The 24,966-nt window shown below is 43.4% G+C and overlaps 1 protein-coding gene across 1 annotated transcript in view; it reads left to right on the top strand.

The window, feature by feature from the left end:
- Nucleotides 1-4,624: 4,624 nt before the first annotated feature.
- Nucleotides 4,625-24,966, top strand: part of akt1 (v-akt murine thymoma viral oncogene homolog 1) — a 30,705-nt gene continuing 10,363 nt past the window's right edge. The window contains exons 1-5 of the mRNA XM_054614207.1: nucleotides 4,625-4,845; nucleotides 9,106-9,292; nucleotides 22,444-22,572; nucleotides 24,312-24,423; nucleotides 24,729-24,855. Coding sequence (XP_054470182.1) covers nucleotides 9,247-9,292; nucleotides 22,444-22,572; nucleotides 24,312-24,423; nucleotides 24,729-24,855 — 414 coding nt within the window. The 5' untranslated portion in view covers nucleotides 4,625-4,845; nucleotides 9,106-9,246. The remainder of the gene's footprint in view (nucleotides 4,846-9,105; nucleotides 9,293-22,443; nucleotides 22,573-24,311; nucleotides 24,424-24,728; nucleotides 24,856-24,966) is intronic.

Raw genomic sequence — 24,966 nt, 5'->3', positions numbered from 1 at the left:
TGCCCTGTGTTCCAGCTGCCGTGTGTTTTGAAAGGGCCATTTGCAGCTCCTTGCACAGCCTTCTGACACAGAGGGGAATGAGCAATGTGATGGGAGGCGGCAGCCACTGGTCGGAAGGGGCCACCGGCTGGATTCTTATCCAGTTACCGCTTTATTCCATTTTTAGTTTGGCTGTTACTTTTACAGAGGGTGGATATCTGCACTCTGGTCGTGTCCAGATGATCATAAATGGGACATGTGTCAATGCTCTCTAAATAAAACCTCTCTTTATTTGGTCAAAAAGCATAATTTGCTGTTGCGCAGAAAACAAAATGATGAATAACTTCCTTAGTTTTGACAAAACACCAGTAAGATAAATGTTTATACTGAAGCATCAGATGAGTGTGCCAAATGAAAAACAATTTGCCATTCAGCACTCACACACACACACACACACACACACACACACACACACACACACACACACACACACACACACACACACACACACACACACACACACACACACACACACACACACACACACACACACACACACACACTCTCACCCCATCCATGCAGGAGCAGCGATGTGGATAAGAATAGGAGCAGTGGCCCTGTGTTTCCCTGGCAAACGTAGGCACCCCAGTAGAGGAGGGGTATGTGTTCACAAGGCAAGACAAAGCAGTGGTTGTACCCGGGGACCGTGGCCTCAGAGAGAGAGGCTCGGCACGGTGAAGGTTCTCACACACAGAAAAAAAAGATAAAGACAGGGAGACGGAGAGGGAGAGAGAATGAGAGTGGGGGGAGCAGGGGGGGGGGGGGGAGAGAACACTTCCTGGAGGTTCATTCTTCCTCTCTGCAATCATCAATGGCATTCTCCCCCTGACCCACTCCTCTCTCAGACAAACAAAAGACCCCGCATTCCAGTGTAGCCTGACCGGCCAACCAGCCAGCCATCCAGCCACAGTTGAGCCACATCCACTCCCCACTGGACCAGAGTCTCACCATAGGGGTGGGCTTGAGTTGTGTTTTAGACGTGCGTCTGAGGATGCTTCTAATTCATCCTTATGCATTGAAAAATAATCTTAAAACAGGTCAACATACAACTCACCCATTGTTATTATCCGCTAAGTCATAATAGTCTACACTGTCTGACTGCATTGTGATGCACTTTTTTTTTTTTTTTTTTTTTTTTTTTTTTTACAGCTGCACCATTTAAACAATTGGAAATATCCCTGATGTCGTGAAAGGAAGTTTTGTGAGTTTGAACAATATTTGGCTGCACAGCATGAGGTTTTAATGACTGACAGACAATCGATCTTCAACAAGATAGTTTAAATTATCACAACAGCTGTTATTCCAGTTGAATAAATTGAATATCTATTTGTCTATTGTGATTTTTTTTGTATTTTATTTATATATTTTTTTTTACATCTTTTAAGTATTCATTTAAAATATATAAACTTATCATTATTGAGGGTCTAAATATTAGCCATGTTGTACAGGTTGTCAATATTTTGGGCTATAAAACAAAACTGACTTCATATGAGTTGACTTCAAGGTTTTCTGCAAACAAGCTGGGGAATCCATCACACAATGCAACAAATTCTCTGCGCATTCAATCTTTGCATCTTCAATCTTCGGCACTGTAGGCATAGCTGCCTAACAGGTGGACAATACATCTAGGAAAATAATGTGACAGTTGCAGCAACATTGCACTGCTGTTGCCGGGAGATGCCGTAATGGTCAGACCCCCACCACTTCCTCCCTATTATGGCCCTCCTCGCCCTTCTGTGTCTAATTGTTGCTGCCGCATGTTATCTGCTCTCCTTCAACAGCCCATTAAGTTCTGTTCTGTTTGTTATACTTTCTGAACAGATACTGCAAGCTGACAAGGAGAGAGATCAGATGAGTCTCTGACAGGAAAGACATTATTAACTCACTTTGACTCTTTGATCTTGCTACTTTTGCTTTGAACCTGCAAAACAACAGGGTAGGCATTTCCATCACTGGACCAAAGACAGCTGAGGAGGAGGAGGAGGAGGAGGAGGAGGAGGAGGAGGAGGAGGAGGAGGAGGAGGGCACCAGCAGCAGAAAATATGGGATACCCTCACTCAGCTCTGTTTGTATGACAGGAACAGCTTGGCAAGGCTGACACATAGTAGCAGTGAGGAAGACATTACAGTGTAAATGACAAAGAGAGGAAATGACAACAGAGGAGGCTGAGAGACAGAGGGCAGAGGCCAATAAGTTTTTCATCACAGAGGGAACGTTGGCCTCTCTCCCTGCCATCCTGTTCTTGTGACATCTTTTATCAGTTATTGCGCAACCTTTTAAAAGCATTGTCCTGCATTTTAATATCATACACAATTATAGTTAATTGCACTCGTGCCAAAGCTGATGTGTTACTATGTTAGGCATTCAGATATGTTACATTTTTTTTCATGCAAACTTAGACTGCAAAAATATCACAAATTTAAGTGAAAATAAAGCAAAGGTATTGTGATATCATAATAAATGGTATAGAGAAAGGTTTTCTAAACATTCAAATGGGAATTTAAAGATATAATAGATTATGTCTTATGAGGCCTTCACTTGATACAGAGGATCCAAGACTTATTTTGAGTGTGACTGAGCTGGCCTGTCTGTACCTGTCCCAAACTGGTTTAACTCCTACCTCTCTGGTGTGGCTGTAGATGACTGTTTATGTAAAAAAACATGTGCTGTAACAGGCAGGGCTATAATCTGATATAAACTCACATATACATTTTTAATGCTTTTACATTTTCCTTTGAGGTTTCAAAGTGCCATGATCTTTCACACTCGTCCTGAAGTTATGTAACTTTATGAAACTGCATCTCTTGTTGACACAACTGATGACATTCTTAAATATTAGGCACGAGTACAGTCTGATGATGGAAATAATACTTTGCAAAAACAAAGGCAATTCAAGGTACACTTACACACTTTTTTTTTTTAACTTTATCTTTATCAGTGGATGAAGCCTTTATCATGGCCATGACTCTGCAAGCTTAGTATTAGCTATCATTTCCCTCCATCCACTGATAAAAACCACGAGATGCAGTTGAAAGCTCCAGAAAAAAAACTTGTGCACATCTCAACCAGGATACAGCCAATGTGCTGGGATGCTGAAAGAAATGATGGCTTTAAAATTGCATTCAGTATGATTCATCAAATGTCAACGGCCCTTTCCACCTCACAGCAACTCAGAGTGAAAGAATGTTTTCTTTAGCACTGTTATTTTATCCCATCAGGTGTCTCCAAAAATAAGCCATAAATTAACTACCAAAAGCATGCTGCTTGAGTGCCAACAAGCAACAGAAAGACAGTAGCATCACACCCATGCTAACACTGTTTACAACAGTACCTGTTTAATTGATTTTAAAATAATTTCAGCTTCATTTCTGAAATGCGTTTAAGCACTAAAGCCAGGTTCTGTGGGAGCAGCAGTGTGAGTGTTGTCAAACTGCAAGACAAAAACCTTTGCTCTGAACAGCGTCATTTCTCAAATAAAGTTCAGAAGTCATCTTTTTAGCCCAGCTTTTGTCAAGAATGTTTCCATTTTTTACTTGTTATTGTCATTGTGTTATTCATAACTTTGAGTTTTACTTTTTTATTTTTACTATTTTCTCAAAAAGTGGTTAGCCACACAAATAAAGCTTTGAAAGCAGAAAAGTACAAATGACATTATGCAGTTGGAAGAGGGGCATTCACAACACTATAGCTACTGTACACACACCTCTCTTTTGCTGATATATTTTTTTTACCTTTTGGGAATTCCCATTTTTACATGTTTTTTATGATGAAAAATTGTATTTGTTTGTTTATCTAAATAAAGAGTATTTTATCATAGCACTCTGTATGTTTCAGTACAATTTTAAGCAAATTTTGCTGCTTATATTACTTTAACATTGACGCTTTTGAATAATTTAATTAAATTCTACAAGATTGAATGACTTTTGGTTATATTTTGTTATAATATATATTTTTTAGGGGTTTTAAACATCTGTCTACAGCCTCATGAATTTTTTTTTTTTGAAATTGATGAGCCAAAATTGACTGCTTCCAGCTCCTCAGATGTAAATATTTGCTTGTTTACTTAGTCTTCTATTGTAGTAACGTTTTATTATTCATAAAACATTATTCATACTGTAAATAGCCTATGCCAACTTGGGCCACTGGAGATAGTGATGAGCATTTTTTGTTCAATTTTACATTATTTTCTGATACTATAAAGGCCAAACAATTAATCAACAAAGTTATCTGCAAAATAATCAACAATTAAAAAAAATAACCAACAGTTGCAGCCCTACTACAGCTTACTGTACAGTAGGTGGCAAAGTACAAACATTCAATCAATAATGAACAGCTGTAACAAAGTCATTGTTGTTCATTATCTCTTGCGATTGTTTCAGGAAGTGAAACACAGATATGCCTCATTGTACTAAATATACCCTGCAAAACTCTTACAGGGGCCTCTGTAGGACCCGGGACCCTATTTTGGAAAACAACATCACATATAATCCAGAGTTCAGCGAGGCCACGCAGCCCCTCACAAGCCCCCCCCACACACTGCAGGGTTTTTTCAATGGGACGACTCACGGCCTGTAACACTCCTCCTATGAGTGGGACCCCTTAAAGCGATCGGCTTTAGGACCCGGGAGAGCGGGCCGCCACAGAGGCATTGCAGACAGCGCGTTTGGGAGGTGTAGTGGAAGAAAGGCAAAGAAACGGAGTAAATGAGAGCACTTTTGTCCACATTGTTGAAGGACTTATCAACTTAATATACCGCCGAAACTGCTCCCCATAATGAGACGGACACATTGTTGAATTCCTGTCCAGGTAAATGCCCTCATTTCCTTTCGCATGGTTAACTACAAGAGGTCGACAGCTAGACAGGGTAGGTCCCCATTGTACTTACATGGGATGCGGTTATTCTCACCCAAGCTGCCCTGCTAGGCCCCATATCCTTTCTATCGCTGAATGCAAACCTGAAATGAGAAATTAGGTACTTTCCTGACTTCACTTCGCCGTGGAAGTTATTGAGCTGTAAAGCCAAATGTGTGTGTAAACGCCCTGGTGTATATATATATATACATATATATATATATATATATATGTATATATATATGTTTCTTTTTTTTTTCTGCAAACAAACAGCGGATCTCTCCTCAGTTAACCATTCATATTTTAGTTTGACAATGACCACTTTTTGAGGCACAGCCCTCAGGCCAAAGTATCTGCAGTCCTCTAACGAGAAAGTTGTTTTCGTTTGTACTTTATGGCCCAGGAGGCAAATGAAAACAAATGATGTCCACCAGAGAGTCGCTCATTCATTGTTATGAACGGGCGCTGCGTTTGTTTACTTGTTTGTACAGTTACTCCTTCTCATTCTGGTGTAACGTCGTTGCATTCACGTCCAGGTATACAAAGTAGGACATCTGTGTTGGGACTAGATGGTCCACACTTTGCTCACCAGGGACGCCATAAAGGAAAGGTATACTAGAGTTATATTCTTGTTTTCCTCCCTTGTAATCAGTATAATTGCAAAATGCATGTGGGTAGTTGTTTTGGTGCTTTACTCTCCCCACTGTTAGAATCCCACCTACAATGATGACAGGTATGCATTTCTTCACTAAATAATTGTTTACTACAGGTGTTTTCTTAAGAAGGTTTGTGATGTGAAGCATAAGGTTAGTGATGTGATGGAAGTCAAAATGATACGGTTTTCGTCAGCCAGACATCCGAGCATCACACTTCTCATGGACATGCAAGATGCAAAGCTTAATTGTCCAAACTTGAGAGCAGCCTAACTTTATTTATGCTGCTGTCTGTTTGCCTCCCAGAGGTCACTTGTATGTACAGTCTGGAAACAGAACATTGTCCCTGGGAATGTTGAACCGTAACGCCTTTAGTGTCAGATTTTTTTTTTTACCAGTCATGAGACATGAGACTACGTCTGTCCAGTGTGTGTGTATGCAGGGGGACTTGGCATGTGACTGGGGAAGACGCAACAAGCTGGCGTAATGATGCAGCCAGTGGCTCTCCCTGTTCCATTTAGAAAATACCAGTCACATCCCACCCAATCCCCTCGCAGCCCCGTTGACGCAAATGTGCCACCAATTGCATGCAGAATCTGGGGAATGTTGCCTGAAATTGTGCCCTTGTACACAGGCAAACTGATTGTGCGCTGCAGTAGTTTAGATGTATTATCTCTGAGAAGGATACGCTTCTAATGATGGTGGCCCACCATCACCATCACATGACGGCACTCTGTGTCACAAACTGAGAACACTACGGCCTAGCATACTTTACTTATTCATTCATCTTGTTTGCTGGTTGCTCACATTAACAGCCAGGTCATCTGGTTGGCTAGAATATAAATACAACAGGACATTTTTTGGTCTTATGCTGTTTGTAATGCAGCTTTTTTTTTTTAAAGGACAGAAAACGTTTGTTACTATTGGCATATATTTGAATAAATAAATATATTTTTTATCTATGATTAATTTAGTTCTTGGCTTGTCTCAGCAGAATGAAAATGAATGCATATTCTACATGAGTCATAAAGGGGTTGCTGTTTAAAACAGTGAGTCTACTAGGCTTTCAAGATTACAGTCGCTGTGGTTTGGTATTCGGCCTCACCTACCCACTATTCTTATCATTAGAGATGTGTTTTCAGGGAACTTGATAGAGGAACTTGGCACTGTTTACCACACTAGTACTGGTTTCATTATGGTGTTTGAACTCACACCAAGTGTCGCTTCAGGGGCTGTTTTTCAGCAGCAAGCAAAAACAGATTTGTATCTATCGATCTGTGATGAAGGAAGTAGAGTGGTGGTGATGTTGGCCTGATTTTCTGCTTCCTGCCGTAAACACATGGGACTGTCCTCCGTGTCCCAGTGACAGGCTCGGTGTGTGGCATCTTTGCTGCGTGAGACTGATTTGCATTGAATGGGATGGCCCTAGTGCCAGAGCCAGAAAGATGAATGATTGAAAGCTGCACTGACAGCAGGGCAGGCAGGGCAGGCAGGGCAGGCAGGGCAGGCAGGGCAGGCAGGCAGGCAGGCAGGCAGGCAGGCAGGCAGGCAGGCAGGCAGGCAGGCAGGCAGGCAGGCAGGCAGGCGGTGGCCCAGAGGCCTGAGGACCATGTGACCCGCTGTCAGGGTACTGGGTTCATTCAGTGGCTGCTGGCTGCAGCGCTGGCAGCGGCCCAGCTTTTCCACACAGGCCGCAGTAGCAACAGGTTGCTCCCATTAAAACAGCAGCGCTCTGTTGTGGCTCCAGAGCCGGTCTTGTGCATGTTTTGCTTTTTTGGCTGTGGTGTGTGCGCTCAAGTTTGTTTGTGTGATGTATCCCGATGTGTATATAATGTGTGCGTGCCTGTGTCACAGAGTACACACTGAGATGCCGGAGAGATCCAACGGTTTGTGTGATCCCTAGTTTGAATAGCACTCTGTGCTTTTTCAAAGCCCTCTCCAAGATCCTCCCAACATCGTCTGTGTGACACAAGCACCACAACCCCGGTGCAATAAACAAAAACACTGAGTAAAAATAAACTTGGCTTTCACAAACTCGCTTTTGCTCATTGATGGAGGCGAGCAGAATGGCAGTAAAAAGGCGTGTTGATCGCACATTCAGATGTATTCGAGCCTGGGGCTGTACTGATATGACTCAAAGTCTGTCAATAGTCACTTCCACTTCCTGTTGTTGTCCCCACCAGTAAACTGGATGAGGCCACTCAAACAGAGCTCTCTTTTGATGGCCTTTCTCTGACTGAGCAGCAGCAGGCAAATTGATTTTAGTTGATGATCAGAGATTGCCTGGTGCAGTATATGTAATTTGTCTGAACAAGCATGGTAATTGATCATTCTTTTGCTGCTGCCCTGTTGTAAACATCAGCCTTGCAGTTTGTCTTGCCGGGACCTAGTAACATTTCTGGTATGCTTCCACAACTGGTTAGGTGTGAAAACAACAGCAACACTCAGATATGGTGTGCCTTCACCTCACAACCTCAACTCAAGGCCCATTTAGTAGATGTTCCGGAGCTTTAGATCACATCACATGAACTTCATTAGCAGATTAATGTGCCTAGTTGTCATGCAAAAGTAGCCACTGAATATATTGATCAGTTGATGAAAGTCAACGCAATTTATTTTACATTTAACATCTAATCTCAAAGTATAATTTTTCGTAGCTGTTTTAGAACATTTTCTTATATCACATGATGATTAACGCAGTAATATGATATTTGAATCTCAACTATATTTTTGGTGTTTTTAAACAAATAAATATGGTTGGATAATGCCACAAACATAAAGGGGTCTCCTGATTTTAATTTCTTTTTTTAATTAAGCATACTCACTGCGATACAGCAAATCTACAATTGAGTTCACATTTATTTATTTCTAATGGAGAAGGAAATTAAATTAAATTTTGATTATTTACAAATTATGTAAATGAGTACATATCAAGTAATATGGGTTTAGTAAGTGGGATAATAATCCCTGCTATCCCCCTCAGAAATTCCTCCTACAGTATACTCAGCTCAAACTAAAACAAGATACTCACCAAACCACTTAACAAGAGCCCTAAGTAAGGTTATTAAAATGAAGTACGTTACAAAATCATCATGGACACATGATTATAAAGGATTGAAAACATAACTGTAGGCTAAACTGAAAACACCAATCACCCCGTGCAACTGCAATTGCACTTAAGCATTAAGCATTATTTCAGAATTTTATTTATGGCATTATTTTCTAATTCCTTGCTATTCTGGTAGTGAGTAGAAAAGAAACACCAGGAATGGTTGTGTGTGAACAGCATGGAATTTTCCAATATGGGATATACTTCTAAGTGAACGCAAAAACCCACAGCCACACACAGATATTTGAACCTTGCAATGTTGCAGCTTCCACATGTGAAAGGGACACTGTGGTTTAAGCACATCCTCCACTAACTGGGCCATAAAACACGAAGGTCCCCTCGGTTCCACGGCTTCTCCTATACTATGTTGACCTGAGGGTTAATATTCAGACAAGTGGAAAAAAATCTTTCACCTCAATATGGAGCTAATTTTTACTTTTCTTCAACTAATAGGTAACCACCATTGAGAAGGGCAGCAGTAAACCCCGGGACCTCGTCTCCTGGCTCTTGCACAGAGCTGAGTGAAGGAAACTTGGGAAACAAAGCTGTGTCTCTCCCTGCGGGAAACCTGGATCCTCCACCCTGCCCACCAACATGACCAATGTGGTGATTGTCAAGGAGGGATGGCTGCATAAAAGAGGTAAATGCAAAGATAAAGTTTGTACTATAAAGTTTAGTTTTATTTGTAAAGAGTTTTTTTTTTATTATTCAGATTGTATTAAATGCAACTGCACAGATTTTTTTTACAGTTCAATTAACATGTAGTATACTGCAGTTATCATTACCTTATGTACTAGAAACCCTAAAATATGTTAGCAAATATTTCAAAGTCCCTTGTTGATGCATGGATACACATGTTAACTGCAAAAGAAGTACTTTGTTTCATGAATACATGCACATGGCAGTTTTTATGTCTCTAATGGTTCAAGTATTTCCCAAATCCACATTACTTTCATTCCTGAGGTACTTGGATTAGCAAGAGTTTACTATGGTGCACTATCAACAGATTTATTTTCTCAATGCTGCAGAAATGCCTGAACTGAATGACATATGTGCAGGGTGACTGATCACCAGCTAACAGTATTTAAACAGGATTTACGCAAGATCTAATGTAAAGAGCCATCCAGTTGCAGAGTCCCTGGTGGGCCCCATTTAGCTCCTCTGACAGTGCTGTGTGGCGTGGCATGGCTCTGTGTCGGGCGTGAGTCCTGTTGTTTGGACGAAGAAGCATTCCTCACATACCTGCTGGCTTTGAGCAGCTTTATGTGTGCATACTAACTCTGCCTTCAAACTGCAGCTGCCTCACGGAGCCCACTCCACCACTGCCTACACCACCAGGGGCAAAATAGGATAAGGAACTTCTCCAAAACCACTGAAGGCTCCAAGGCCCAGTGCCAAGGAACCAGGCTTTTACTGGAAAAGAGGAAAGACTCTGACTCGGGGGATAAGGTGATGGGAGCAGGTCACTAGGAGAGTTCCTGGGACTCTTGGGGGGGGGGGGGGGACGACGACAGTGTGCCGCTGTAGTGCTCTAGCCCACGCTCCCCCCTCCTCAAGGCTGGGGCTAAGAGCATAACAGGCTGCTGTTTTAGGAAAGAGTCGGCCTGGTTCGGCTCAGTTGGTCTCAAGCAGACACACCCTGGTCCTTCCAGTGAGTGAAAGGATAAAATGTTGGATGCTATTAGTGTTCCATTTGCAGATGTGCTGTTGAGTAGTAAAGAAGAAGATTACAAGAATATAGTTTCATCCAAGCCACAAAAAAAAAAGATTTCCTACAAATCCTCATAGAAATCGACAACGCAAAATTTAGATGTAATTACGTAGCTTTCTGACATGTGTCGGAGGCTTCAGGGTCAAACTGCGTTTTTGGACGAAAGCCAAAAGTTTGGGCTGAAGTATCATTCATTCTGTAAAATTTGTATACTCAGTTATTTCCTGGTGTTTGTTTCTCTCTCTGTATATTATTTGTGCCACAAAACTGGCAGAGGTCAATTCTTTCATACATTTAGCAGTTCTGACAAGGATGGAATATTGATAGAGAGCCAGTGTAAAATGTAACTGTAAAAGCAGTTAAATAGTGACCAGTAGAATAACGTGTGGCAGGAGACACACACATAGTTACAGCCGTGACACCCTTCGACTTCTTACACACACACACACACACACACACACACACACACACACACACACACACACACACACACACACACACACACACACACACACACACACACACACACTAAACAAACAACCCTTCAGGAATAGTGAGTTGGCATGCTGTCACAGCCCAGCAGCTGTGCCCTGTGAAATGTCACCCAGAGCCTCTGTGTTTTGATTGGAGAGCGTCCACCTGCCTCCTTGACAGGAAGGCTTTTAGTGTCGCGTCACTGTCACGCTGTCTTTGCCCCGCGAGCCACTGCACAGAAGGTGAACCTGCCGTAGTCCTGTCTCGCCGTCCATCACCTCGGCCGGGAAGCCCCCGCTCAACCACCATCATCCCAAGTTGCACCTTGAGTGTAACTTTATTGTGTGGTGGCGCCACCCAAGTGACTCACATCTCCATGTGGGCGTAATAATAAATGGCTTATACCGCTTTCAAGTGTGTTGAGCATGCTCATTACACCCATGTGTGCACTCAAAACACTAATTTAGTGTTTTACAAAAGATAGCCCTCGATATTTCCATCAACATTTGTGTGTGTGTTCCATGGATACCATCTAGCACCGAACTACATTCAAATTAGACTCGGCAAAAGGAGGTACAGTTAAAATCTTTCCTGTTCCTCCAGTAATGCCCATTTAATGGTGCTACGTGATGAATGGATTTCATGGTGGGTCAGTCACATGTACAGACCACAGCAGCTCGAGCACATCATCTGAACACATCCGTGTCACTCACTCCGATTACTCATGTTCAGCATGCACGTGTAAACTCTGTGGAGGCTCCTGAATGAAAGTAGAGCACGCATTGTGCCTTAGCACGATGTAAACCCTCCCAGTAGAGCTAATCTGTCATTAGAGCTGCGGATTCTCAGCCTTGAGGTGCTCTGCACATTTGTTCCAGACAGGCTGCGCACAGTGAAATGATCTCATTATGAAGGACACACCTTCAGACTTTCTCCCTAAGCCTTGTGCTGCAGTAATGTGTCTGGATTGTGGACGCTGCCTGGGATGTGTTGTTGTTGTGTCTGTTATCTCGGCTGTCTGTTTTGGAAAGACAGTTTAGGAATGCAAGACAAAGCAGCCGAGTAGGACGGGAGTAACGCGTACGTACGTCTGGACATGCATATGCAAATGTGTGAGTGTATGGACAGTGTGAAGCATATTTATTCAAAAGTTAAACAGCCAGCAGGACATTACCCAGTGCCCTTATGCACAGACCGCATCACAAGTACAGGCTTGCTAAAACACTGTAACTTTGTTACTATCATAACCAGTTGTTATGCGTCCCCAAATGGTACTTGCCTTTTAGATCCTTCACGGAGCGCACCCACACACTTTGAATGTGCCTACGGCCTCTAGTGGCCACAGAGACCGAGCAGCATGTTATTTATTTTTGCAAGTGTGTTTTTCCAAAGTTTCCATCAAAGCCAGAGCATCATCAGACATCAAAGAGGCAGATTGTGGGTTCCCTAGTTTCCAGGGAAGTGCTGTGGCCAAGAACCCAGTCAAGCTAAACAGAACAGCGCTCGCTTGTCCTCCCCTCTTCCCTGGCTCTTGTTTGTTTGACTCATTTGCTCCCTGACAAGTATAAAGAGTCGGCCCCTTCGTTAGGCTAACGAAGGCCGCAACAACTGTTGGATTTGGGTATCACGCTCAGCTGGCTCCGGCTCATGAGAGGAGGGGTGCGGGTGAGAGAGGGAGGGAAGGCAGAGGGCACACCAGTAGAGATAGCGAGGGAAACATAAAGAGAGCGTGTGGGACAGAAGTTGAGCAGCGTCTTTGTGATGTTCCCAGAACATTGCTCAGTGACCCAGTCGGCCTCAGGAGAGCCGATAGATGTTGTGTGCGACATGCCACAGAGACCCTCTCGCGGTTTGGAGCTCATCAGCTGATTGGCTCCTTTGCTGGTCATGCGGCTGAAGGACGGCCATGAGCTGCTCCTCCAAGCGAGACCTTGTTGGTGGTCCAGGAAATTGCATGAGACGCAGAGTCGGAATGAGAAGGGGGAGAGAGAGAGAGAGAGAGAGGAGAAAAGCATGCATGTGTTTTGTCAAACACCAGACACAGAAGTAAGTGAAGATGAAACGATATTTTTCATCTTTTGCATATCTGTGCCTGACTCATCTGGTGAACAGGCGTCTAATAATTCAGCCAGGTTTTTTTTTTTTTTTTGGTTTTTTTTTACATTTATTTTCTCTCTGTATTTATGATCTCAGTTAGGGAATGTGGTGTTCCCTGCACTCTTCAAAGGAGTGGGCCCACCTGATTAAGAATGTCTCATGATGCTGCAATGCTGACTGGCTGCCAGCTCTGCCGCTCCTACACATCCCCTCATTATGGCTGTCATGGGCCACACACTGCCGCAGCACACACACAAACAGACACCTTAAGTACAGAACTGGAGCGATGCCTCCTCCAGTTTGCAAATATACGCCTATTATGTGAGGCTTTTACACAACAAACAAGTCTCAAGTGCACATAAAGTTACTAAGTCTTTTTTAAGTGGATCCCAACATGTTTATCTTGAAGCTTGTGGATAATTTGTCATGGTGATGAAGTTAACTTATTTTAGTAATGTGATTGGATTATTTATATAGTTTAAAAAGGATTCTGTCTGCTGCACAGTTTTAACTGATTGATGGCCACTAAACATTAAATAACTGATGTGCAAGTATCCAAAAGTCAAATAATACAACTTATGAAACTCCATTCAGCCAGTTTCATCAGCAATTTGCTGAGTACACCTCTGCAATTATTTTCCTCATGTATACAGCAATTCTCACTTTAAAACACTAACAAGTTTTTATTAAAAGATATAGAATTAAAGAAGAAGATATTTAATATTATTTTCATCTAGTTAACCAGTAAACACTGATCAACGTGTGGCACGTTAACATCAGAGCTGATTTAAAATAATTTGAAAGGGATCAGGTAATGGCATGTTAAGGATTTATCCAATATTAATTATAACCAGTAATCAATCATGAAAAGGCAATGTGTGTGAAAACAAATCATGGATGCTAAAGGAGAGTTAATGGGGATTTTTGTGCATGTAAACTGGGGGATATAATTCTGGGAATATGGGCAATTTAGTAGTTTGACTAAAACGTAGCATGTGTAACTTTAAATAACTACATTTTTGGTGATTAGATATCCAGACACTGCCAAATTGATCACCAGCTGAAGTGCCAGGCCTGTGTAGATCGGAGCCCCTGAAGGCGGGGTCCAGCAGCAGAGGGTGTCACACCGGGAAGCCAGCGCGCTGGCCGGGTGTCTGGCCCTCAGCGTGGACCCCCTGCTCAGGGTAATGGGAAGCAGTCTTCCTGCTAAATGTGGTGGAGAGAAGTAAATTACTGGGGTGCAGCTGTCTGCAGACAGGCTGGCTGGCATGGTGGGGGGACCAGGAGGCTGAGGGAGGTGGCACCTCCAACACTCGCCTCCCCTCACGGCAAGCCCGCTGTGTGCTTACTTTGCTGTGCAGAGTCCGCCTGCTCGACACAACTGTGGTGTTCGGCAGAGCACTCTGTCTCTGCTGCTCTCTTCCCCTTTTTGTCTCTGTTGTTTCCTCGCTTTCCTCCCTATCTGTCCTGCCTCTTGTTCTCTTCCTTATTTAATCCCACATTCTTCCTCTTCCCCTTGTCTCTTTTGAAGTCCCCTCTTTTTTCTCTGTGCCTCTGTCCGCCCCCACCAGCTCACCCCCTCTTGGTCCTCCCACTTCCAGCGCACACTCCTCACCCACAGCTCCACCATCCTGTTGCTAGGATAATGACCCTGCTGACAACTCAGACCCATGGCGGAAGCGGCTATGGACCAGCGAAAAGCTCCCAGTCTCCAGCATCAATCACATGACTGGCATCTCTCTCCAGTCTAGGGAGGGTAGGGGAGATGAGCGATAAAGGGGATGCTCAGCTGTCTGCAGACTAAGAGTTGACTGTATGAATGAAATGACCCCACATCCTCCACATCAGCTAACTGTGTTACTCTGAACCTATTTTTAAAAAAGTTATTCAGAGGCCTTACAGAAAGGTTAATCATACTTTTAAAATCAAGTTGTTCTTGACAATTTTCCACATCTGTCTCCAGAAAAAAATGGTTCCTCTGGAGTAACTCCTTGGTAGTTGGAAGGTATTTGATCTTACACTGGTCATTGAGAGTTCATTGGCACTAATTTGCTCTAAATAATGTGTGTTTATTTGTTTGCCATGCAGTAACCCAGTTAACTAATCCATGGACTGCTTGTTTACCCAGGGAGAGGGGGCAAATCTCAGCCCCAGTGTGGCAGGGGGGAACTTCCCACAGTGTCTCTATGGTAATCAGCAGGTGTCACTCACCAAGGAGAAGAAGTGAGGGCTTTCTTACGAGCGTGAGAAAGAGGGGCAGCCTCCATCGCACAACCCCCAACCCCCCGTGCTTTTTTTTTTTTTTTTTTTTTTTTCCTGTTGGGGTAGCAGCGGCAACCGCAGTGACAGAGAGAAAGAGAGAGGGATAAGGAGACGAGACAGAGAGGGCTACATTGGAGGCCAGGGTGGCCCTTCCCCGCAACCTGTTGATGCTGCTGCCAAAGCCCTGGCAATGGAGTCCCCCATCCAGCTGCATGGGAGAGCGAGGGGGCCAACAAAAGAGGTTTGGAGAGGAGGGGGATGTCAGGAAGACACAAAGAGAAGGGCAACAAATGTAGGAGCCCAAACTCCTGGACAGTTTAGGATGGCATATGAGCCTGGTGCTGCCTTATATGGTCACAGTGAGAGAGGCTAATGGGTAGATGGGTGTCCGGGCAGCACGAGAACCCCAGCCCAGAGCTCTGCGGTTCAGAGCAGCGGATGGTGTGGGGCGGAGTTTGTGGTTGCTGGGGCTCAGTGGTGACCCCTGCATCAGGGAGCCCCCTCTCCTCTGGAGCGGGCGGCCCGTGGCTCATTGAGATGCAGGGCACAGGGTGGCAGGCCGCAGCTGCAGCCTACAGGCAGGACCCGGCAGAAAAGGGCCGAAGGGATGGCGGGGGCGGCTGAGGAAAAACCAACAAAAGGCGCAGCCCGCTCCCTCCTCCTCCCTCGCTTTGGAGTTCTAATTCCCTAATCCTCAACCTCCGCCTACCCCCCCTTCTCATCCGATTCTCACCACTCAAACACATACACATGCACAGTTCATGCAGTTACCACTGGCTCCCTCCCTTCCATCCCCAGGCCATGAATGGCCAGACGGGGACAAAACCCAACAGCAGCCCCCTCAGGAAGTCCAACCACTGGGTGTGGGCACTGAGAGGCACATTTTGTCTGACCCTCCCTTGGTTCCTCTCACTGTGTGTGTGAGTGCTTACATTCAACCACATGTCGTGTGTGTGCATAGTTTATCTCGTGGCAAATTATTAAGGTGGGCCTCTGTTATTTAAATTATAGTTCCTGAATTTTTAATAAAATCCTTTGAAGTAGAAAGAAACAGGATAGAACAGGCAGAGAGAAAGGGATGACGTGCAACAGAGTTGTTAGTTTGGACACATTGTAAAGATACTGTGGCCTCTCCTTTTTGGGGGCCGCACGATGAATGCTGCATGATGTGTCTTATTAAAAGCCAACAAGCCACAGCAGCTGGGACCTCAACATTCCTGTCGTTGTCACTTAGAGACGGACAGAACAGGACGCTCCTCACTAACCTCTGTCACTTCTCTCTCTCTCTCTCCCCCTTCTGTCTAAAGCCTTCCACATATTTTTCTTTTGTTTATCGACCGCTCAATGAGTCTGCCTGGCCATCCCTTACTGTTAAGGCCTCTTAAGCCAAAGTTGAATCGCAAATGGCGTCGGAGCCACAAGAAAGGTTGAATTTAAATTTGAATCCCCCGTGGGTCCGTGAGGACTCAGGTGAAACCTTTTAGATTTGTAAAGTTGCACACAGTCTTTTGATCATTTCAGCATCTGTAATAGAATGATTCACTTCAAATAACTTTTAAAGATGTTGAAGAGATCTCGTTGATAAAGGTTTACCTTGTTTTAAGTTAAAGTCTGTTGGGGTGCTTTTTCAGATCACAAACTTATACGCATTTACAAACATTGTTACACATGTTCATAAGCAAACAAGATGATGCTCCACCATATATACAGCTGTGGCCCTACCTTGAATGCGTGTGTGTGTGTGGGTTATAAAGGGCGTGGCGGTGACAGGCTGGAGCTGTCCACACACAGGGCCATGCAGCAGTTGGCAAATAAAGATGAATTCTGTTGTGTTTGGCAGCGGTTCTCCGTTCATTATTTTCCACTTTGCCCAGCGCGCATCCCAGACCTCAGCAGCTGCTTGTCATGTAAAGACACTCTATCAGGCCCTGACAGCTCCTCCCATGCACACACACACACACACACATCACACACACACACATCACACACACAGTACGCATGGCTCATACACACTTCACTTGAGCTCACACCCCCGCTCATAGTCCTGCATATGTGGGGAACATATGTAGTGATCTGTCTCACTACCACTCCACTCAACTCTTTGCACACTGCGTAGCTTTTTCATCCCCTCTAGTTCTCTCATCTCTCATCTGGTGTCAAATCTTTCCCCTAATTTGATTGAGTTCAGCCACATGTCTGCTGTCACACTTGACTTTTATTAGAAAATCTTTGATTCTGGGACGCAGATCGTTAGTTGACGTCCTCGCAGCAAAGTGTGTCTTGTGTATCTCGGCAGTTACAGTGAGAACAAACGCTCGATAGAGGTTTTATCTTATCTATGTTGTGGTCAGTCTGTCTGTTGGCTAGTTTCCTGTTTTGAAGAACTTGTTGACATCAAAAGGGTTTAGTTCACATAAGTGATGATGAACTGACTTAAAAGCAGAAGGCTCTCCAGTGTTATGAGTACCATTGTCTTTTGTCAGCAGCCTGCACTGTGTGTCTCACTGTACACAGGATGTATTTGGGGTCTACTCTGCGAAGCATTGAAGTTAAGTCTTATAAAATATTGAAAGCAGGGATACGGATCGATTTATTTGCTGGTTTGTATTACAGTTTTAATATAATATAATGCTGTTTCCACATTTACTCTCCTAACAGCTGTCAGTGTCACTTTCTCATCATGTCGGTGCTTAAGAAAAGGCCAGTGTGGAAAGTAGAACTGAACAAAAGTAGAAGGGGAAATGGGTGTAAATAGGAAGCTGACAAGGGTCATCTTTGTTGTTTATACTCTGAGTGCAGACTGTGTGCGAGCCGTTGCGCTGCAAGGTGGTGGAAACACAAACACACACAGACAACCGGATATGGCTGCTTCCACTGTTGTCATGTGACTAGGTTTGTGGTCACAGACGAGGAAGTTGCAGTGTCCTCCTGTCTAGAAAGAGCATTAAGGATGTGCATCGCAGATGTGGAGTTGGCGTGGCGTCGCATCTCTTAGTCAGTCTTTGTGAAAGATGTGTCAGTGTAGTAAGAGATGACAAAAGCCTCACAAACATTTTCATTTTATTTACATCCACCCGCGAAAAGTGTGATTGAAGAGTTTTTTTGCAGTGACCGTATCACAGTAGCTGTCATTAATCTCAGGAAGGGTTTAGACCTGGAGTGTCACATTCCTTCATGAGCTTGTTTTCCTCTTAGTGTGCTTTGTGTGGCCTCGCCCCAGTGACCATGCAGACTTGTCATGACCTTAATATCCCAGTTAGATCATTCAAGAAAGTGACAGTTGTTTAAAGAGTCTTGTGACTATGAATGATGAGCTGGCATCGTCATCTTCCTGACACCCATGTGACCGAGGCCACCTCAGTGACGGAGAATGTCCAGCTAGCTGACACATGCCGTGCACTGCTGCGTCCGTATGGCCGCCCATGCTACTACTGGTGGGTGCTGTGCGTCAGTGGAGCTGGCAGGAAGAGCTCAGAGCCTTCCAAAACTGGTTGTTGTTGTTGTAATCTGTCACAAATACCTTTCACTGCTCACAGGGCAGAGTACACAGGAAAATGTATTTACACACAAGCACATATATGCTTACACATAAACACCTGTTTCTGCCCATCAGGATCTGAGTACTATAATGTATTAAAAAAGTCTTCACTCTGTCAGGAAGTGATTCGCTGCAGTGCTGCTGCCAAACCAGAACTTCTTAACTGAAAGTTTAGTCTCCACAGGCAAGACAAGCATGTACCTTTTGTCTGGCGTCATGGTGTCAGGTAGGAGGCTGATTATTCTGTCTCTGCATTGTGAACATACTGTCCTCACTGTGGGCTGGCAAGGACCATAGCTGGGGGATATGGGTCAGCCAAAACCTGACCACAGAACGAGGCACCAGCTGGGGCCCAGCTGAGGAAAACAAGGATTGGTATGGAAGGCTCAGGAGACTTTTCTGGCTGCAGTGTAAAAGATTTAAGCAAGTTATGTTTGTGTTGAACAGGCTCTTGGTTTAAGTCACAGCTTGTAATTGTATGGCTACATGTACTCCTAAATGGCACCTTTTCTGTGCTTTAATTATTTAGATTTTACGCTGAAGTAAGGGAGTATGGTTCTCTTGAAGGCCTATGATAAATAACGCTACGCATGTGGATTCTCTGGAGACCAGGTTGCACGTGACATGGGCGACTGATGTGGAAGTTGATTGGTGCGGCTTGTAGTTTTAAAACAGACAAGCGACATCACAGTAATTGCGTTGCATTGAAACAGGCATGAGGGAAATCTGCTAAACTGATTCCGGTCGGTGTGTATTTTAATTAGGACGGCACATGTAGTACGAGTGGCTTTGTTGGAAGGCAGCAAGAATGGCAATCTGAAGTCGAGCTAATTTCTAAATGAGCAACGTTTGGTGTAAAAACACTTACTCTGCAAAAAAAAAAACAGATGAAAAATCTCCTGTGCGATGATAAAAAATGTAATAACATAAAGGACATCTGCTGTGGATTGAAGACTTAAGTATATTGTGCTCTGGGCAGATGTTTCCCCTACTGTTGTGATTCGTGCCACGGGTGTGCCAGTGGTAGTAAATCAGGTGTTTGAACACTTGGATGTTTGCTTTGGGGTAGATGGCCTGATGCTCTGCTGGAAGGTGATGCAAAGACAGTCGGCGTTACAAGGCCTCATCCTGCTGTATGACGTCAACTAGAATGACTGTGCCTCTCTAAAGTGTCCTTTTCCTGTCCTTCTCACCTTTTATGTTGACAGAGACAAGCCATATGGAAAATGGCCTGTTTATGTTTGCAAAGGATCCAGAAAGTTTCTGGTAATTTTTCTGTGAAATATCCAAGGGAAGTTTAACTGGCAACAGATACATTTCACTTTCTTGGTCCAGTCAACGTCCTTGTTATTATTTTATATATGTATATATGACCCATATATTTCCATTTTATTCCACATTATGGCAGCTTTGGCTCACTGGGTAGAGCAGGACATCCTTTAACCACGAGGTTGGGGGTTTGATCCCCAGCTCCCACTATGTGGATGCTCCCCGGGAGCTTTATAGCAGACCACTGCTCCTAAATGCTTAACTGGGTTAAATGAAGAGGTCAAATTTGTATGAGCATGTGTTTTCTGTATGTTATTGACAATTTAATCAAATCATTTTTGTCGTCACCTTCCTAAAATAATGGCCCAGGTCATTTTTTCAGGTTTTTCAGAAAACACAAATTAAAACGGCCTAAGTCACACTTATACTACACGGGTAGAATCGCATGATCTGTTCAACTGAGGATGTAGGCGATTTTACCAGAGGTGGCCAGCATCATGAGGAGATGATTTTGTCAAAAAATGACTTTTATTATTTTAGGAAGGTGACGTTGTATTACCCTTTAATTCCCATAAATTCCTGTATTTTCCATTCCCATGTCCAGTTTCCCCCTTGACTATTGGGGGAATTTGCAAGCCTGGTCTTATATATTGTGTTGCTCATCTCATTAGTTTCTCCAAAAATAAATAGTAGCAGGAAGAGGAAGTTTATCATTTTGAGGTGTCCAAAGTTACAAATCTTAAAAAGTAACATTCAGCCAGTGTTGTAAATTCTTGTCCTCTCCTTAAATATTTTATCAGGACAAGAACACTAAACGGTGGAGACATAACTAGCTTCTGTTTTGGTCTGCACAGACTCGGACTGATCCGTAATCCGTTTCATCAGTCAGAGGTGCGGGTTTGAAGGATGGTAACAGAAGCTTATATTGACAGATCTCCTACCTCCCCCATACAGACACACTCACACCCTCTCTCTCCCTCACACACACGCCACACTTCTGTGTTAGAGGAAATGGGGCAATTAAGGACAGCTTGCTACAGCTCTGCATGGGGTTAATATGCAGCTCCGTAATTAAAAATAAATTACACTTTTCCTGTATAAATATTCAAGTCCCTCCACTGTGTGCCGCTGCCTTGTTATGGTATGTAAGCTATTTTTTTCCCTCGTCTGCACAACATCTGGCGCAACATTTCCTGAAGCATCACCGGAATAAATTGAGTTTTGTCTGCCTACGAGAGATTGATGTGGTCAATGCTAGTTTGTCTAAGTGAATGGGATGCACGCACATGGCCCGAAGTTATGGAAAGTTTTATTTGAAGTAAAATTGAGGCTTTTGCAATTATGTCGTGGTGTTACAAAATAATTGATGGGAAATAAGCAGAATTGTGGTTGTGGTTTATAAAACCTTTTAACTAAAATATAGATACCCTAACTGTAAATGTAAAGGAGATCTTCACCGTTTCTTTGGCTATGCAAAATTGGATAGATTGTCTCATTTGAGGCAGTGTGGGTTTGGGCTGATGGCTGCAAATTTGAAAATGAAAAGAAAATCTGTGTTTCTGGCACTGGAGAGAAGTGAGCTTACTAGACAACTGTAGCTTGTTTCCCATCTCTTCTCGAGGCTTGCAGAACGAGGCTTCATTAGCCGCTACTAGCACAGCACATGTGAATCTCCAGCTAAACTGTTGACTGTCAAGTTGCATTGTGGGTAATCATGGTGCCAGGCTTCAACAAGGAAGAAGAATGTGTGGAATAAAAAAGACAACTCAGCTTTTTGTGATTTTGATACTTCGTGTTTTAAACTGTCCATCTTAAGTCCAACGGTGTTCTAGGAGTGCAATGCTAAATTGGCGGAGTTCTTTTAAGTTTAAATTATATTAACTGGAGGTTGAATTTTTTTATTTCTTTATTTTTGTCTAAAATAGATGGATAACTTTTTTCCGAACAAAGCGGAGAGCCTAAATTTAACTTGCCAGTACATGGAAACGGTCCGAGGATAGAAAGTTTTGGTCCATTTGAATATTCAACTCAAGTCTACATTGCAAGTGACTGCTGGAATGCGGACAGACGGGACCGGGGAGGGTCCTGACTCCGACTAAAACCACCATTTGTCCTGCAGCTGACCTACACTACAAGAGAGATGGGGACAAGGTGGTCATTTTATGGAGCACTAGTGTACAGCATAGTAATTAGATTGGAGGAAATGGGTTGCACCTCTGGGAATTAAAACAGAAAGAGAAAGGACAAAACTGTTATGTCATTAATCATGAAACCACAATGTAAACAAAATGGTTGTGCATTAGTCAGCGTTTGTTGGAATGTGCGAGCATGTGATGTTTCTCATTTAAGGTTTTGTGTGTGAGCGGAAACCCTCTGAAAATCTCTGTTACGTCTCCTTACAGAACCTCCGCTGTGGTTTTCAATGTCTTTCTCATTTCAGGAGAATACATCAAGACCTGGAGGCCAAGGTATTTTCTCCTGAAGAGTGATGGTACATTCATTGGCTACAAAGAGCGACCGCAAGATGTTGACCAGCTGGAAACCCCCTTAAATAACTTCTCTGTCGCACGTAAGTATCTACTTCAGAGAAACCATTACAATTTTTCCCCCTCTGTTCCTTGGCTGCTTGTTTTGCCATATTTTGTTTTTGCTTTCTTGTTTTTATTGCATTGTGGTAACAGATATGTTCACATACTTGTTTTGGTGTTACATTTATCTGGATTCTCTATCCACCCTGAAAAGTTAACAGGAAAAAAAACGTTCTATCAAAGCATGCCCTAGTTTTCAAAGTTTGAAAGCGAGTCCTCTCTAATATTATAACCAGATATACCTTTATCATTGTAGGTCACTGTAAATGATTATGAGTGGGGACATTAGCAAATTGGCTGTAGTCTCATCTCAACAGCTTCACTGCTTGTTTTTCTTTCCACAAGAGCACTGCTCCAGGGCAAAGCGAGCTTCGTAACTGAACGTGCATGCAGGATGTCTGGCTCCTTACGTTAATATATCAGATGCCATTCCTCTTCTCTGTGTGTGTCTCCCCTCCCAAAATTCTAGCTTTTTATACTCTGACAGAAAATAACAACAACAAAATATAATGCCCTGAGCAGCCCAGCCCACTCCATCTTCACATCAGAGAAAGTTGCTGTGATAAGCCATGCAGTTGACTGAACACAGCAATTAGACAGCATACTGTTTGTTTAACAAAATGTTTCCTCTCCGACACTCTTGAGTTATCGTAGCTATTAGCCGCCTGATTTCAAGTATTTATCTGGGCGCCGCTCTGAGGCTCTGTCTCCATCAGCGGCTTTGGTTTTTGTCACCACTGCGACCCCGCCACAGAGGACACATGGTGCGTTGCTGCTGACGGGGCTGCTGCAGCTGGAATACATATTCAGCCTGATGGAGCCATGTTGGATCTCAGTGGTGGTCCACTCCCCTGTCCTCCATCTATCAGGCAGAGGCCATTTTGTGTCACGTTCTGACATATTTGCTGACATGTTTCATTTGGGAACAGATGTTGATTTGAAGGAGGTGCAGATGGAAATCTCTGCTTTCTAAATTCAGTTATTAGACGGTTGTGAGTAATTGTTTTTGCAAACTGCTTACAAGACAATTATTTGCTGCAAAAGTGTGAGAATTGAGCGTAACAGAAGGAATGAATGTGATGATATGCTTTTCAATAAATCCTTTATAAGAATAAGTAAAGTTTATTTCGCCAATATGACATGCTCTCTTCCACTGTTCATTCTCAATTAGATATCTTTGTGTTTTTGAGTGTTTGGAGAAAACAAACTGGGATATTATACAGAGTATTTCTCGCTATTTTGTGACATTTTATTTACAAAACTTTGCATCAATTAATTGAGAAAGCCATTTGCAGATTAATTAATAATGAAAATATATGTAAATACAAATTAGCAGTAGCTCAACAAATTAAAAAGTATATTTGTCAGTCTTTGAAAATGTATTTTGTATATTTGGATAAATGGCGGAATTACATTAGAGTTTGTATTTATTGATATATTCATTCATTCTAGGGAGTTCTGGATTTTATGTAATACTCCACAAATTCCAAATTATAATCAAAACTTATTTTAGCAAATGTTAAGTGTTAATGCGGCTGACAAGTTACGGATCTGAGTTGTTTTCCTCCAACAAAGTGCACCTGTTCTTTCCAAATTGGCCAACAGTGTCTGTTCAGGTGGCGATAAAGATAAATGGCTATAACTGTGGGTCTGTCTCTCCCCTCTGCTCCCCTACACACTGGCCTTTCTACCCCCTCCCTCCCTCCCTGGCTGTGGTCAGAGTGCCAGCTGATGAAGACGGAACGGCCCAAGCCCAACACATTTATCATCCGCTGCCTGCAGTGGACCACTGTCATCGAGCGCACCTTCCACGTGGAGACCCCCGAGGAGAGGCAAGCAAGAAGCACACACTTCTCAGCTCCCAGAGCAGTTAAACACAAATCATTTACATGCAGAGAATTCGCCCCTGTTGCTAGAATGCAGTTTAACAGCATTGTTTTTCTAAAATGTAGAAGCACTCACAAGCAAACACATTAAATCTTGTTATGCACTTGCATAAGGTCCACTGGCTATTGGCAGAACTCACACTTGAAATTGCCTTCCTGTTGATAAGAAGACAATTACACGATTGGGCTGCTGGGCTTGCATGATGGTAAATGGGCTGATGTAATCTCTCTGCTGCCTGTGCCTCCCTCAGGGAAGAATGGACTAAAGCCATCCAAGCAGTGGCTGAAGGCCTGCAGAAACAAGAGGAGGAGATGATGGACTCCTCTCCGGACCCCATGGACATGGAGGTCTACCTGACCAAGCCTAGACAGAAAGTGGTACGGCAACTTCACTGCTGTGTATCTGCTTCTCTCCTCGCTGTCTACACATTGATAAACCTCAGTGGCCATTACCATAAACGTTTAAATCAACCACCTTTATCCCTCCCA

The sequence above is a fragment of the Anoplopoma fimbria genome, chromosome 15 (assembly GCF_027596085.1).
Source record: "Anoplopoma fimbria isolate UVic2021 breed Golden Eagle Sablefish chromosome 15, Afim_UVic_2022, whole genome shotgun sequence".
Taxonomy (NCBI): domain Eukaryota; kingdom Metazoa; phylum Chordata; class Actinopteri; order Perciformes; family Anoplopomatidae; genus Anoplopoma; species Anoplopoma fimbria.
This window is presented reverse-complemented; position numbering and strand designations above follow the sequence as displayed.